This window comes from Chrysochloris asiatica, unplaced genomic scaffold (assembly GCF_000296735.1).
Source record: "Chrysochloris asiatica unplaced genomic scaffold, ChrAsi1.0 scaffold00002, whole genome shotgun sequence".
Classification (NCBI taxonomy): Eukaryota; Metazoa; Chordata; class Mammalia; order Afrosoricida; family Chrysochloridae; genus Chrysochloris; species Chrysochloris asiatica.
Window position 1 is genome coordinate 20,680,326 of NW_006408520.1, and position 17,420 is coordinate 20,697,745.

Genomic DNA, 17,420 nt, shown 5'->3' on the forward strand with positions numbered 1-17,420 from the left:
ATATAATTCACAATAAAAGAAAAAAGAAAATCAGTTCAGCAGTGGCTTCAAAAAATTTATGAAAAATGTAATGAAAAAAATAATGGAATTTTTTTCCCTCTTGTATTTAGTACCTACTAGGAGTCCTAGTGTGGCACTGTAGAATAAATACCAAAGTGCTTCAAGGTCAATTTGAACCACAAGGTTAGCAGTTCAAACTCTCTATCTGTTCCTCAGAAACCCTATAGAAGGTTGCTATGAGTCAGAACCAACTCAACAGCACTTAACAAAAATAGCTGAGTAACAGTTTCTTAAAACAGGATGATTTTTATGGCTTCTTTTTATGTTCTGAAATGAGTAATGGAGCCATCTGGGATCAGCAGATTTTAACTCCCTCAAGACAAGAAGTCTTACTTGGCTTTATAATTTGGCACTATGCCAGGCCCAGTGCCTGGCACTCAAGTGTGTATCAAATAAGTGAGTGAACGTGTGAGTAAGCCTTTTTGTAGAGCTGATCCATGAATATTTGACAAAAGAATAAGGTAATTTTCTAGATAAGAAAAATGGAGGTTTAGAGAGTTCAGGTAACTCACCGAGTGTCACACCGTAAGTGGAAGAGCCAAGACTTAAACTGTTGGATTCTGAAGATCAGGTGTTTCTACTCTACTGGAATTAGAAGTTGTAGCTCCAGGAGCATAGGGGTGAACCTGTGCTTCCTGAGTTTCTTTCTCTCCCTCTTTCACTCCTTGAAAAAAGATAAAAGTTTAACCTTGTGGTCCTGTCTATTTGTGTTTTTCTTTCTATTGTGGCACGAGAACTCACGCAACCTCAGATAACAGCACTGTTTCCTCAGCCTCTACAGTCACTGGTCCACTGCAAAGAGACCAGTACGCCTCAAGCTATCTAGGCAGGCAGTAGTCAGTGGAGCACTGTTCCTAGAGTATTCTTCACCCAAACAACGACCTTACTATCATTTCATGATACTGAATCATTTTTTTTACATGATTCTTAAATATCTCTGTTGTATTTTCTAAAAAAAGTTAAATGTAAAATGATTTCACATGTGTTTATATCAAATCCCTGTATCTAGTAGTCAGGCCATTGGATTGTCAGTAAAATTAATTTGTGTGTGTTTACCTTCAATCATGATTCTGAATTAAACACCGAGGTGATTTAGAAACCATTTATGACAGATATGTAGAATATGATTTTCTTGTTGGCTTCTGTATTAATTTACTCTTGTTATGTAATAAATTTCCATAGACTTAACAGCTGAAAACAATAAATACACTGTTATTATCTTACAGTTTTTCTGGGTCAGATTCTGGAATAGCTCAGCTGGGTTCTCTTGTCAAGATCATATCTGGTGTTGGCTGGGACTCATCAGAAGCTGAGCTGGGGAAAGATCCACTTCCAAGTTCCATGAGGTTCTTAGCAGAATTCACCTTCCTGTGGCTATAAGACTGAAGTCCCTGTTTTCTTGCTGGCTATAGCCAGGGGGTCATTGTCAGCACCTAGAAGCTGCCTACAGTTCTTTGCCCTATAGCCCTTTCCACGGGCCCTCTCATAACATGTCAGCTTAGTTCTTTAAAGTCAGCTAGAGAAAGTCTTCAAGAGGGCGTTGGGCGCTCTTTAAAAACCTTCTACTTGATTAAGTCTGATCCATCTGAGATAGCTCTTTTGAATAACTCAAAATCAGTTGATTTGGGACCTTACTTAGATTTACAAAAATCACTTTGTTTGTAACATAACCTGATTATGTGAGCAACATCACATCATCTTTGCAAATTCTGATTAGAAGCAAGATTTAAAAGTTCCCACCCATAGTCAAAAGAGGGGGTTATACATGGTGTGATTGTAAGGAGAGCCACCTAAGAGCTGTCTACCACAGCTTCCTTTTTTACTCTCCTCGCAGGGTTTTTTACTAGCTGTTGGAGACCCTCTCTCCAAAATGATTTTTAATTATGGGAAGAAAAAGAGGATCTGGAAACACCTTGAATTTGAAGAAGAAGAAGACAAACAGTTAGCAGATGCGATGGCTTCTCTGGCATATCTAGTATTTGTACAGGGTGTCAGTATCGATCAGCTTCCAATGGTTTTAAGGTAAGTGTTAATATTGGATTTATTTGTGTTTTTCTAAAAGGTGTCTCATCAGCTCCTTTATCTAGTATCCTATGTCCTATGTGTTAATTAACATGCTAAGACATTTAAAATAAAAATATTAAAGGCTATTTTTGTTAGTTCTAAATGAGAGTAGCTACTAAAGTTCTAATGACACTGGCTGTACTCTATCAAACTCTGAAAAGGTGTGTGTTGGAATAGGCAAAAGGGAATGGTGGGGACAGGACTAGTCTCTGAAGCTGTTGGGACATGCTGGACTATAATGAAGGAAACGGGTCAGATACCCATGGAGTAATCAAAATTATCATTTCCTCACTGGATTGCTGCTGTAATCCTGAATGGATCTTCATACATCCACTCTCCCTTTTAATCCAACCCATTTTCACAGACTAGAAAGTAAAAATTTTTTTAAGTAGTCTATTACATAAAGCCCTTAAGTATTCCTTGTTACTCTAAGAATAAAGTCTGAATACCTTAACATGACTTGTGAGACAAGTTTATATGTTGTATAGTCCCTATTTGATTTTCCTAATTCATGTATCACCTCTTGTTTTCTGTACTCCTGTAACACCTTTTGATGTCTTGTACAAATGTATCATGACCTTTCTGCTTTTAGAGAAAGGTATGCTTGGTGGTGATGTTAAGTGTCATCTAGTCGATTCATACACATAGCAACCCTGTATAGGGTTTCTGAGTGTGTAAATCTTTGCTGGGGCAGAAACCCTTGTCATTCTCCCATGGAGTGGCTGGTGGACTCAAACCACTCACTCCAATGCTTATTGTACAGAGCCACCATGCACCTCTTGTGTGTGCTTAGAACAATCTGTATCCTTAAACATCACTTAAGGAAAACCTCTCACAACCCAATTAAGGTTGAAGCTACCTATTATAATTACCTGAAACTGTACCTCTTTTCCTACAAAGCTTATAAACATATGTATAATTTTGGGGTCCTGGTGTAGCTCTATAGGTGAAGCACTGGACTGTTAATGGCAAGGTTGGCAGTTCAAACCCAGTAGCTGCTCCTTGAAGCCTTAAACAGAGTCAAGATAAGTCAGAACTGACTCGATAGCATTTAATAATAACAACAACATAGGTATGATTTCATAAATAACATCTTTTTTATTTTAAGGTCCATGTAGGCCTTAAGTATATTTCTCTCTTATTGTTGTGTGCCATCAAGTCGGTTCCTACTCACAGCCGCCCTTTATGGGGTTTCCAAGGAACATCTGGTTAGCATCTGCTTATTCTATTGTGCCACGCCTGGATTCCCTACTTCTCTCTGGGAGTTTGTATATTTATGTATGTATATACCTGGGGATACGAGCTCTGGTAGTGTAGTGGTTACAGTCAGGCTGCTAACCTCAAGGTCAGCAGTTTGAAACTACCAGCTGTTCCATGGGAGAAAGATGAGGCGTTCTTCTCCTGTAAAGATTTACAGCCTCAGAAACCCTGTGCAGGGTCACTGTGAGTTGGAACCAACTCCACGGTACTTAACAACAACAATAGTACCTGGGGATAAGTTTGTATGCAAATATTACAATAATGGCTACCATTGGCATGTTCGCCATGTATTAAAACATGATGCTTATAACTTTCCATGCATTTAGCATTGCATTAGCTAATCTTTGGGAACACTGTGGCTCTAGAGGATAAGCACTGGACTGTGAGCCACCAGGTCAGTGGTTTTTAACTGGTCTGTGAAAGATGAGACTTTCTCCTTCCATAGAGATTTAGAGATTTATAGCTTCAAAAACCCTATACAGGGTCATTGTGAGTCAGAACCAACTTGATGATACTTAACAGCAACAACAATATCTAATCTTTATAATAACTTTGAAATAGAGCATGATCTCATTTTACAGAAGAAAATAACAAGTTTAGACAAAGACAGGCTTAGACAAATTAAGATACTGCCCAAGATACTATATAACAACTAACAAGAGACATAAGTGGAATAGTTCTAACACTAGAGCTTAAACTAGTCATCATGACACTGCCACCAAAATGATATAACATATGTATACAATTTCTAAAAATGTATATCTGTATCTTTTTTTTCTTCCCATTTTAGTCCATTGTACCTTTTGAAATTTAATATGGGGCATGTTGAAGTCTTTTTGCAAAGGTAAGATGTTTCAAATAACATAAGAATTAAGTGCATTAAGATAGGCCTTGTCAAGATCATGGTAGACTATCTCTTTGCCAGGTCTTAATTTACTGGTTATTTTATAAAAACAGTGAGGTAATCAGAATACATACAGAAATAAATCAAAGAAAAATTTCACCAAAGACTCTTATTTTAAGCCCAAGATAATATTAAGATAATTCTCTTGGTTTTCTTGTCATCTGTTTCTGAGGTTTCTGTACTTATTTCCAAAGTTGGTAACTTGAAGCATCCCTATCTCACTGCATCCTGTTTCATCTAAGAAGAGGTGGTCAATAAGAGAAGTTCTTCCATACTTTTGCTGCATGGGCACAATCTATTAACTGTGTAAAGGAAGTAGCTAATGTTATTCAGTCACAGCATTTCTTATTTGGGTTGCTAAGAGATAAGACTTTCTCTTTTTAGATATTTACAAAGTGACAGGTATGCATAATTTTCAAGACAGAAATTTAAGCATTTTGCAAAACTCATGTTCTTTGTTTTCTTTCCTTGTTAAAACATGTTTAAATTATCTTTTGAGATCAGTCAGGCCTTGCAGTACTATCTTTTAGGAACACTAGTGACAGTTTATCAATCCCATCTCTTCCCAGGTGAAGGAAGATTTGTAACATGGCGGCCCACAAGGCAGGAATTTCCAAGGGTCTCCTGGCACAAGTAGTTATTAAGTCTGTAAATTTATGTATGTCTAAATAATTTTATAATTGTTTTTATTTAATTTCTGTTATTTATACGGTGAGTGTACCGTATCCATATTATTGTACTTGAATCTAAATTTTATGTTTCTGAGATTTCCAAAGTCATTAAGCCAAAAAAATAATAACACAACTCCTTTTATGATTAGAGTAAGAACCTGGAGGCTGAGATAATTTTTTTTCCCACCAATCTTAAGTATTTAGTTAACAGTGGTCATAAGTTTTTATAAAAAAAAGTACATAACAAATGGAAAGCATTAAAAAAAAAATAGATTATACACAAACATTTAACTGCAGTATTATAGCATTTTATGGGTAGAATTGGTTTCTTAGTATGCACTATTGAAGAACAGTTGCTTTGAAGCCAAGACGTAAGCCCCAAGTGGGCTGATTTGGATATCATTGGCCATTTAAGAGAGATGGATTAAGATTTTTTACTAAATTCTTTAACACAATTTCTTCTTAATATTTGTCAACAAGACTTCTCCTTAAGTCTATATGTATACATGTGTATGCATATGTATTTGTGTGTATATATACATATGTACACACACATGTGTGTGTATGTACATATATGTTATATATGTATACACATATATAGTAGTGGTGGTGACTGTGTGCCAGAGTCAGTTCTGACTCATAGCAACCCTGTCTAGGGTTTTCGAAGTTGTAAATCTTTACAGGAGCAGAAAGCTTCATCTTTCTCCCATGGAATAACTAGCGACCTTGCAGTTGGCAGCCCAACACATAACCTACAGTGTTACCAGGGCTCCTTAAATATATATTGTCTCTAAATTTTCATTTTTAATTTATTTTTCCTAAAATGAAGAATTGTTCTAAAACAATTTTTAAAATCATGTTGATAAACTCTTAATATTCTTTTCCAGAACAGAAGAGTCAGTTTTCTTCAAAGGATTGGTAAGGTTTGTTTGCTTCAATTATAACTTAAATATATAGTCATGTTAGCAAATACAGCTGTTGACTTCAACAAATATGTATCTCTGTATATATTTTAATTTGTAGGATCTGCTGGAGTATAGTTTATTAAGAATAGAAGACAACCACTTACTTCACCAGTACTTAGAAATCAAGTGTTTTCTTACTGTGCCTCAGGTAATTAGATGTTTATTATCTTAAAAATAGCTCCGTGCCTGTTCTGAACTTAAGTAATGTAGTCATTTTTGACCCCTCTCCCATTTCCTTTCCCATGTCCTTTCACAACTCTAGTGCAATGCTGTCCAATAGAATTTTCTGTGATAGAGGGAATGTTCCATAACCTGTGCTGTATAATAATCATAATCCACAGTGAATGCTTGCTATATGGCTAGTTTAACCAAGAACTGATTTTTAAATTTTATTTCATGTAAATTCATTAAAATTCACGTAGTTATATGTGGCTAGTGACTTTAGTAGTCAACACTGTACACAGTGTTTTCATAACCTTCTTTAACACAGTGTTGGAACTTGGAAAATGAACCTCCTCCACTTTTCTTATAACTTAAATTTTCAGGACTCAGTTTCAGGGGGTGCAGTACTGAGTCATTACTAGAAAAACTAATAAAGATTTTGTTTTTACCTCCTCAGATTTATTTTTGCTAGTAATTCTTGTTAGTTATGATATTCAAATAGGTCTTTAGATCTCAATGTAGAAACTTTTTCTACTACTTACCTAAAAAAACATGACTTCTGTTAGTGTATTAAATTTTATTATTTTTAATTTTATGAATTCTACGAATTTTATTTCATTTTTATGTACTCTAAACATTATTGAAAATTACCACTCACATTTAAATTCATATTTTGTAACACTCCACTCATCACTTACAAAATCAATTTCACGTCACTTCCCATAGATCTAATAGTAGAATGAATGTCTCAGGGAAAAATTAACTTCACTTTTAAGTTTCCTATCTTTACTTCTCCAAATTTTTATATCCATAATTGATAATATAGAAGCTTGTTTGCAATCCCCATGTGTAATCTATTAGCATCTGAATTTTAAATTGTTTTTATTTCCAGGGCTTAGTAAAAATAATGACGCTTTGCCCCATTGAGATATTGGTATGTAAATGTTTTGGAACAAAATAATGCATAACAATGAGAAATTGAATGAATAATTTAATCTTTTTTCATTTTAAACAATATTATCTGTTCTGTTTTAGAGGAAAAGGGGTCTAACTCTGCTACAGCTATATATTAATAAGTTGGATTCACAAGGCAAATATACATTATTTAGGTATGTATCAAGCATGGTTAATTGCTAAATGTGTGGTTGATTAAAAAACAAATTAATACTATGTAATTTATTCCAGGGTATATTATTTCAGTATGATTATATAATACAACTTTAACTAAAAATCTATCACCATTGAGTTGATTCTAACTCATATGACCCCATGGATATCAGAGTAGAACTATGCTCCATAGAGTTTTCAGTGACTGATTTTTCAGAAGTAGATGTCTAGGCCTTCCTTCCAAGGAAGACTCTAGGTAGAGTCAAGCTTTTGGGTAGTAGCCTAGTGAGTTAACAATTTGAATCACCCAGAGGCTCCACAATTCTACTTGGAAGCCATATTTATCTTATTTGAGCTGGGTAGAAAAGTAGTAATCGTTGTGTATGTGTCTATGTATCTAAATAAATAACAATTGTTGTTGTTATGTGCCATGGAGTTGGTTCCAACTCATAGTGACCCTGTACAGGGATTCCGAGGCTGTAAATCTTTACAGGAACAGAAAGCCTCATCTTTCTCCCGTGGAACAGCTGGTAGTTTTGAACTGCTGACCGTGAGATTAGCAGCCTGATTCGTAACCACTATGCTACCAGAGTTCCTAAATAACCATATATAATTTAATTAATTGAAATACTCTAAAATTAAAATGGACTTAAAAGAGTAAACTTAGAATGATAAGGTTCCTACTAGTATTTATACACATCAATAATTTCCACTATTCACAGTTTGAAGTAATGGCTGGAGTTACAACTTTGATGGGCTATTCATTACATGTTAATAGCAGAACTACTGATAGTGCTGTTTGAGGGAAAGAAGATTCTAGCACCTCTCTTTTTGGTGTTGGCAAATTTTCTACAAAAGGCCAAATAGGAAATATTCCTATAAACTTTATAGACCATATAGTGCCTCTGGCAACTTCTGAACTTTGTAGCAAAAGCAGGCAACAGGTTGTATTTTGCCTACAGGCCTTAATTTGTTGACCCCTGTTCTAGTAAATAAAAGTGAATTAAATAGTTAAAGTGCGTAAAGTCTACTTTGGAATGAGCCAACATTAGTACTCTTTATTCTATCTTTTCTTCATTTTTCCTGATAGTGTCAGAACAGTTGGATGAGATCACTTTTTGATGCTTAAGACATATAACAGCTTCTTGTTCTGTTCTACCTGTATCCCCACAAAAAAAATTAAATTCTTAAGCTACAACTGGTATGGCACTGTAGGATCATCACTAGACTGTGAGCCACATGGTCAGCTGTTCAAACCCACCAGCTGCTCCTTGGGAACCCTATACAGGGCTGCTATGAGTTGGAACAGACAACAACAAATCATACTGAATTACTTCGCAGTTAAACTAGTCTTACCAACACTAGTCTACTTTTATGCTATTTACTAGTGTTCATTCTTGCCATGTTAAACAGCTAAATATATTTAAAATTTTCAAATTTGATTAAATAGAAATTTCTTATTGGGAAAAAATCACAAATAGAATTTATCAGTTAGTGACAGCAATAACTATAATAGATTACTCTGTAATTAGTATCACCTTGCTAATTGTCTTTATTGTGGAGTTTGTATTCCTGAGTCCATTAGACAGAACATTTGGATTTGTAAAATTGTCATCATAATTTACTAATAATGCCATCAAGGATTATTTCAAGTGTATTTTAATTTTGCCTTCAAGGTGCTTATTGAATACAAGTAACCATTCAGGAGTAGAAGCCTTTATTATTCAAAATATAAAAAATCAAATTGATGTATCATTAAAGGTAAGAAAAACATGCCAAAGTATCATTTATGAAATTGATATATTTATCTACTTGTGGATACATTATTATTGTCCTACAAACCTTTTCTATTTTGTTAACTATAAATCTAGATTATGTTACTTCCTTGAGCTGGTAATCTGATTTCTTTGTGGTTTCTAAACACTATCTAATCTATATGTGAATAATCAGTAACTCCACATAGAAAACAGAGAGCACCCGTGCTCCAAACTGGCAGGGGTTCGTTCCAGGTATTTATAAGCAGTGAATGAGAGAATGGAAATTAAAGTTAAAAAAATAATAATGTATAGTAGTTTATTTTTGTAGCAGCAAAGTATTAGAAGAACACATGAATTTGTCAGGCTCTTCTATAAAACCTTTCCTAATTTTTCTTTTGCTTTTCAGAGATCACATAACAACAAATGGTTTACAGGACCACAGCTGATGCCCCTTCTAGATTTGGTACTCTCTCTCCCAGAGGGTGCTGAAACAGACCTACTGCAAAACTCAGATAGGTGAGGTGGCCATTACCACAGTTCAAAGCATACATTTAGAAAAGAAAGAAAAATCCCTATTTAGGAACCCTAAACAAAAAAAAAAAAAAAAAAGTGATTTTCTGTGATGTTCTATTCTATGCATAATTTCTAAAATTATATAAAGATTTTCATATTTAAGCAATTAAATAATAAGTAAAAACAAACTTGAAAATATTACTTTTTACACTTCAGTGACCAACAATATGATTTGGTACCTTTGGCATACCCAGGATCCATTACAGTGTGTAGAAATTTATATCTAAGCATTTGTAATTAAAAACTAAGAATCTTGATTTATTTTGTTTTCCAGGGCATTTTCCCCCTCTCATATAAAAAACAAAATACCAAACCCATTGGCCATCAAATCAGTTCTGACTCATAGCAACCCCTATTTAGGGTTCCTAAGACTGTAAATCTTTACAGGAGCAGAAAGTCTCATCTTTCTCATGCGGAATGGCTGGTGGTTTGAACCTTGTGGTTAGCAGTCCGGTGCTTATCTTACAGCACCACCAGGGCATGAAGTTTTTTTCAGTATACTAAACTAGATGTTGAAGGAGCTCTGGTAGTGTAGTGTTTAAGAGTTGGGCTGCTAACCTCAAGGTCAACAGTTCAAAACTGTTCTGCAGGAGAAATATGAGGCTTTCTGCTCCTGGGAAACCCTGGACAGGATTGCTATGAGTCAGAACCAACTCCACAGCACATAACCACCACCAAAATAAATGGTGAGGAAATGTTTGTAAACACTGACATAAGGAAGTTTAAAATTCAGAAATCAAGAGATGATGCCCTGAAATATTAAAGATAACAAGGGTCTGTTGGGGAGAAAAAAAGACCTTTTTCACAATTATATTTTGTGAACTTTTTAAATGGAGAAGAAAAGTAGTAAGTTATTACTGTTCCAAAAGAGCTGTTGAGGAAAATAATTTCTAATAGCTAATAACATAATTCCACAAATATACACCCAAGGTTGTAGCTTATTCATTGAAATTGCTATTGATTGTGTAGTACTGTACTTACTGTATGATACAAATTATATATTTTTAACAGGATTATGGCTTCATTAAATTTATTGAGATATTTGATTATCAAAGACAATGAAAATGACAATCAAGTAAGTAAATTATTTGAAAAAGAAACTGTGAGTATATTAAAAATGCATAGGAAATGTTACAAATTTTCTGTTTAGGCCAATATTTCATATTTTACCCTGTTACTCAACAGCACTTAACAACAACAAAGAAAAGTGCCACTGAAATCTGAAGTTAATTCCAGGAACTCTGACCACCACTTCCAGCTTCCCTTTCCCTTTCCTATGGTAGCCACTCCTCACTTTTGACTATTGCTTAGCCCTGTTGGAGCAGATAAGTTGTATATCCCAAGTGAAATAACCTTTTATTGCTCAATGTACATTGGTGTATATCCCAAGGTAATCTTTTGGAGCTCAATGTATATTTGGGTGTATTGTTCAGTTGGCTTTACCTGTCACTCATAATTGAAGTCTGAGACCTCCATATAATATAAATTCATTTAATATTTTCATATCGCTTCATGAGACATGGCAGATTAACGCATTTCAGCACTAAAACTGAATTTGTTAATAGCACCTTTCACATAATGTGTAGGAAGTTGGATTTTTTAAATAGCACATCATTAGAGGTACTCAATAAATAGAAAACTATTTGAAGGAGATTTGTCATACAGTAAAATTATATTTAGTTTTTATCTTCTCTCTTCCTACCTACCTTATTGTAATAGTCGCTGTCCCTATATGTGTCACCTCTATTAAGTAAATGAATCACAATGTGTTAATTTTTTTTTTTTTTTAGAAAGGAATGAAAGTAATTTTTATACCAAGACGTCAGTGAACTTTTTTTGTTAAATCTAAGTGAAAAATAGCAGTTTCATTTTCTTGACCGAGTTAGTAGATTGAGTGATTTGACCTGCTGTACATCCCTCTGCTGGCATTGACTAGAGTTGTCTCTGAGCTAGGTGCTGGTTTTTCTCTCACATTTTACTGTAAAAATTCAGTGTACATCAAAGTTGAAAGAATTTTACAGTGACCTATTTTTCTACTACCTAAATTCTACCATTAATATTTTACTCAACTTGCTTTATCACATATGCATTTCTCTACCATCTATCTATACATCTATCAAAAAAAATTTTTTAATGTACTTCCAAGTACACTGCAGCTATCAGTATACCAATAGTTGCTATGGAGTTAATTCCAACTTATGGCAACCTGTTGTGTGTCAGAATGGAACTGTGCTCCATAGGGTTTTGTTTTTTTTTTTAATGTTTTATTGTGAATTATGTGACAGTTTACATGGAGAACATTAGCTTTACATTCATCCTATCATATATCGTTTCATTGCCAAGATTACAATTCCCTCCATGTGTCATCAACCAACCAAAGGGTATACACTACAAGCCTGCCCCCCGGTTGTCAGAACATAGCCCTTCTCCCTCTCTGGGTCTAAAGTCCCCAACTGCTCCATCTCTTCATGTCATCATCTCTGCCTCTATCTCAGGGTAGTGTCCTGCTCTCCGCTCTTCTCCCTTGATGGTCCCAGGGACTTCCGCTCCTAGACTGAAAAGTTAATCACTCCCCTCCTTGCTACAAAATGTCTACCTTTACATTTCCAACCCTCACAGTCAGTCCTGATAACAATTATTCACTATTGTATCACAAGAGCCCCGCCTAGACAGATTGGATACTACTCAGTGGGGATTCTACCTTCCTCCATGCCCTCGCTCCATAGGGTTTTGTGTTGTTGAAAATATGCACAGCAAAGCATACACAAATTTAACAATTTATACATGTTTATCTCAGTGTTGTGCATAGGGTCGCTATGAGTCAGTACTGACTCGATGGCACCTAACAACATCATCTCAGTGACATTCAATACATTCTTTGTGTTGCACAACCATTCTCGCCTGACATTTCTGAATTGTTCCTCCCACTAAACTTCTTATATTCCAGGTTGCTGTTGTCAATGTGATCCCATGTAGATTGTTCTTAATAAGAGCACAATTCTCAAGGCAGATATTCTTTAATAACTAAACTAAACTATTATTATTAGGTTTAGGAACTCTGGTAGTGTAGTAGTTATGAATTGGGCTGCGAACTGCAAGGCCAGCTTTTTAAAACTACCAGCTGTTCCATGGAAAAAAGATGAGGCTTTCTGTTCCCGTAAAGATTTTCTGCCTCAGAAATCCTGTATGGGGTCACTATGAGTTGGAACTGACTCCATGGCACATAACCATTATTAGGTTTCAAGAAAACTTTTTTTTCTACGTATTTTTTATGTAATGTTATCTCAAGGCAGTAGTTTCAGGTTCATCCAACCTCAGTGTCTCCAGGAAGTCTAGATTACATGAGACATGATTGAAATTCTGTTTTGAAATTTTCACCCTTATGATCAGGATTCTTCTATAGAATCTTTGATGAAAACCTTCAATAATGGTAGTTGTTGTTGTTATGTGCTGTGGAGTCGGTTCCGACCCATAGTGACCCTGTACAGGGTTTCCGAGGCTGTAAATCTTTATGGGAGCAGAAAGCCTCACCTTTCTCCCGCGGAACAGCAGGTAGTTTTGAACCAGGCACTATCTGGTCTCATGGCAAAAGAGGCAGTTGCTCAGGGAGGTAATTAGCCATGCATTCCATTTCCTTCTATGCCTGATTCTTCTTTCCTTTGTTGCTCCAATTGAATAGAGAGACCAATTATTGTACTTTGGATGGCTGCTTGCATGCTTTTAAGACTCCAGGCATTATACAACAACATTAAATGCAATATTAAAAATGCTATTAGGCCAATTAACTGGAATTTTCATTGAAACCATGACCCCAAACCTCCAAACCAAGAATCCAGATTCCATGAGGTGTTTGGTTATACATAAACAGCCTCAGCCAACTGCTCAATTTTTTTTGGTAAAAATATTTATCATACAACATTTGGAAATTTAAAAGTGTAAACTTTTACACAGAGTCCTGATGTGGTGTGGTATAGGGTAAGCACTGGACTGTTAACCACAGGTCAGTGGTTCAAACCCATCAGCTGCTCCTTAGAAACCCTATACAGGTTTGCTATGAAATTCAACCCATGTGACTGCACGTAACAACAACTTACTAACATCAGTCACATTAATCATCTATGCAACCATTACTCAACCACTGAAAATTTTCCATCACCATAAACAGAACCTCAGCACTCCATAATAATCCCACTCCATAGGGTTTTCAATGGCTGATTTTTGGAAGTACATCACTTGGCCTTTCTTCCAAGGTACTTCTGTGTAGACTGCCAACCCTTTGGTTCCCAGTTTAGCACAGTAATCATTTGCACCACCCAGGAACTGCACAGATATCCGTATACTAAGTAGAGTTCAATATTTGTTTACAGTTTTTTTTTTTTAAGGTAACATTTACATATAATGAAATATACTTAGTGTATGTTCTCTGTTTTAACAAATGTATTGTGTAATCTCTGCTATAATGTCTACAGATCATGTCTCCATTTTACTTGGTTTGAACATTTTGCAGGAAAGGATAAAAGATACGATCAGCATATAGGATTACTTTCTTTTACTTAATGATATTCTTGAACATCAGAGATCAGCCATTTACACACCACCTAGATTCTACCATTAACATTTTACTCTGTTTGCATTTTTACCAACACAGTTGATCATGTGTATGAATGAGAGGCAAAGCTGTGCACTAGTTTATCAAAAATGACAGCTTTTAAGACTTTAGAAATTTTTGCTGTCATTTAGGAAATAAAATGATTCTCTGCTGATGCTGAGCTGTGGGGGCTTTTATTCCAAAGGCTCCTACTGGTACCTATTTTGGGCCAATTAGTGTGATGACAAGATAACTAGTCAGATGAAAGCTGAAAAGCAGAAAGATGTAAGAACAGAATTGTTCAAATATGAAACCAACAAATGATTTAATAATCATTTCTTTTCCTGCTATTTTGAGTTATTGTTAACTTACTTTTCATGTCATTCTTCTCTTTATCTTACTATCTCATGTTTCATTTCTTTGCCTACATTATAAACTGTTACCTTTTCACACATTTCAGTTGTACAGAATTTTTTACTTTGATAATATAAACTATGCCCCTGTCTCTACTGATAAAACCAACTTAGTGTTCAAATTCTGATATTCTGTACTATTTGAAGGATCACTTTAGGTAAATTATTAGTTTTTTGTAATTGCCTTTTTTTTTTTTAATACTCAGCCTGTAAGTCATTTTACCTCGTACTTTCTGTTTTAACCCCTCATACCTTTTCCTGTCCACTTCCATACCCATTCTTTTTTTAAATAATTTGTGATTGAACTATGTAGACTAAAATTAGGGTCAAGGAAAATAATGTAAGATTTCAAAGATCACAGGAATCACACAAAATATTAGGAATTTTACAAAATGAATTGTGTAAATATATGCATTGATAGCTTTTGATGTGGATTGCACCTCAGTGTAAAAAAAAAAAAATCCTTACAACTGGACCAAAAAATAACATCATAGAAGCAGCGGTCAAAATATCAAAGGATATAATCTGCATTAATCAAATGCTACACAAGACCTGTTTAAAACCATCAGTTCAAAGATCAAGGTTTAAAGGGATGCACAAGGTAGAATCATTGTGGGTGTGGGATAATTTATAGGGGAAGAGAAATTTCTCAGACTGGATTATCCTCAAACAAATAACTTTCTAAAATCTTTTAAATTATTAATCTCATAATCAGGAACTATCCAAATGGTACATGAGTTGTAATGCTCTGAGTACATTTTGTTTTGCTCAGAATAGATGTAGTAGTCACTGTATTGTTGTTAAGTGCCGTCAAGTCGATTCCGACCGACAGCAACCTTGTATAGGATTTCCAAGGAGCAGCTGGTGAGCTTGAACAGCCGACCTTGTAGTTCAAACGGCTTTGCAGTCTGGCGCATTAACCCACAGAGCCACACTAGGACTCCAGGTCATTGTATTATGAAACGGTTCATTCTGCCCAATTAGAGAGTAAGGTCTTTGAAAGGCAAGGGGCATGTTTTACTCATTTGTTTCTCTAGCTCTCAACATGTTTAATAGTAGTAGGTAATGCATGTTGAACTAAATAACTAATTCTTTTATTAATTTTTCTGAACAGACTGGATTATGGACAGAACTCAGAAGGATTGAGAATAATTTCTTAAAACCACTCCATATAGGACTGAATATGTCAAAAGCACATTATGAAGCAGAAATAAAAAATAACCAAGAAAATAGCCACGGTTAGTCATGTGCCATTTCATTTTTAGTTAGGTTTAAAAATTGGCCACATTTTGGGATTGTTACCTTTATAGTCAAAATAAAGAGTCTTTTTTTTCTTTTCATCTTGTTTAATTTATACTTAACGGGGGAAATGTCAGCCAGATCACTTTTTATGTAATTAAAATGATTCTTAGCAGCTCCATAAACCAGTTAACTCTGAGCTTGGTTAACAAAGACTTGTATCAAAGCATATTTTGGTTTAAGCCTCAAGTTCTTGATTAATGGCATCAGTACATTATAAGTATTTCTTTTTGCTGGATTTACTCCTACCTTATTCCCGAGTAAATCTGTAGAAATTATGAAAAAGAAATTTAAGTCAACAATTCTATGTTTTTTTGAGATCACTTCCATGTAGATATGATATTTCTAAAGTTATTACTAGAAATTTTATCTTTAGTGTATTGGGTATAAATATGATTATGTATTGATGAAACAAGTTTGTAAACTTTAATTTTCTTCTGCATGCTAATATAGTGCTACTCACTTAAAGAAGCAGTAAATTTATGTTATAAAACATAATTTTAATAATTTTATTTGCTTTATGTTAAGCATTCTTTGAGCTTTCAAGCAGTAAAACTTATTTACATAAACAATTGCCATTTTTTTTTAATTGATGAATGATGAAAACAGCTTATAAATTTATTCTCGAACTCTGACAATTAAGTCGATGTGACACATACTTGTTTTTTCCCTTTTCTTAACAGAGGTCCGGAAATCTAAAGATATCTGTTCTATAACTGTATGTGGAGAAGAGATCCCTAATATGCCTCCTGAAATGCAGCTTAAGGTGAACTGAAGTTTTCCTGAGCTTTTCAAGTTTACATCTAGCTGAAGTCTTTTCTCTGTTTTGCTTTGTTTGGTTTTACAGGCAACATTAATTAATACTACTGATTTTTCTTGACATTGTAGGTCCTACATTCAGCTCTCTTCACATTTGATTTGATTGAAAGTGTTCTGGCTCGAGTAGAAGAACTCATTGAAATAAAAACAAAGTCTACCTCTGAAGAAACTGTTGGAATAAAGTGAATATTCTACTTCCTAAATAAAAATTAGTAAACTGTTTTCTATTATGACTTATTTAATACTTTCATAAAAATTTTTCTGTAAAAGTTATTGCTAGACTGTAGTTTTTCTTATTTATCAATTTGTTTAATAACACATGGATCAGTAGTAGCCTTTGGTTTTAAAAAGTAATCTACATTGTAAATAATTCTGTATGTATTTTAAGTATGACTTTAAAAAATCCATACAAACAATTTCATAAAATGTAGTTTAATTGCTTTCATTCATGCAGATGTAGTGTGTTTATAAAAATGCGGATATAGTTTCTGCTCCAACTAGATGCCATGTTAGGTTTTAGAACATCCCATCAAATTGGATATCACACCACTGAAAGAGTGTAGACAGAAGAATATGTTAAGTTCAGGCCAGCTGACTTTCTCTGAGCTTCTTTCTCCTTTCCTACCTCAAGAGGAGTCTGAAGGAATAAGGTCCCATCACTCTCTCTCCAACAGAAGTTATATTGTGGAAGCATTTGCAAAGATTAGCATTAGAAATAAATGCTGTTCCTGTGGAAAACTTTTTTTTGTAAAGTCTTTTCCTTTTAGTCTGAGGGGCT

At 34.7% G+C, this 17,420-nt stretch overlaps 1 protein-coding gene across 1 annotated transcript in view; it reads left to right on the forward strand.

Moving 5' to 3' along the window:
- Positions 1–16,828, forward strand: part of GLMN (glomulin, FKBP associated protein) — a 42,197-nt gene extending 25,369 nt beyond the window's left edge. The window contains exons 4-15 of the mRNA XM_006831053.1: positions 1,895–2,082; positions 4,175–4,228; positions 5,847–5,877; positions 5,983–6,072; positions 6,979–7,020; positions 7,122–7,195; positions 8,870–8,954; positions 9,357–9,466; positions 10,535–10,598; positions 15,639–15,762; positions 16,507–16,589; positions 16,712–16,828. Coding sequence (XP_006831116.1) covers positions 1,895–2,082; positions 4,175–4,228; positions 5,847–5,877; positions 5,983–6,072; positions 6,979–7,020; positions 7,122–7,195; positions 8,870–8,954; positions 9,357–9,466; positions 10,535–10,598; positions 15,639–15,762; positions 16,507–16,589; positions 16,712–16,828 — 1,062 coding nt within the window. The remainder of the gene's footprint in view (positions 1–1,894; positions 2,083–4,174; positions 4,229–5,846; positions 5,878–5,982; positions 6,073–6,978; positions 7,021–7,121; positions 7,196–8,869; positions 8,955–9,356; positions 9,467–10,534; positions 10,599–15,638; positions 15,763–16,506; positions 16,590–16,711) is intronic.
- The last annotated feature ends 592 nt before the right edge of the window (positions 16,829–17,420 follow it).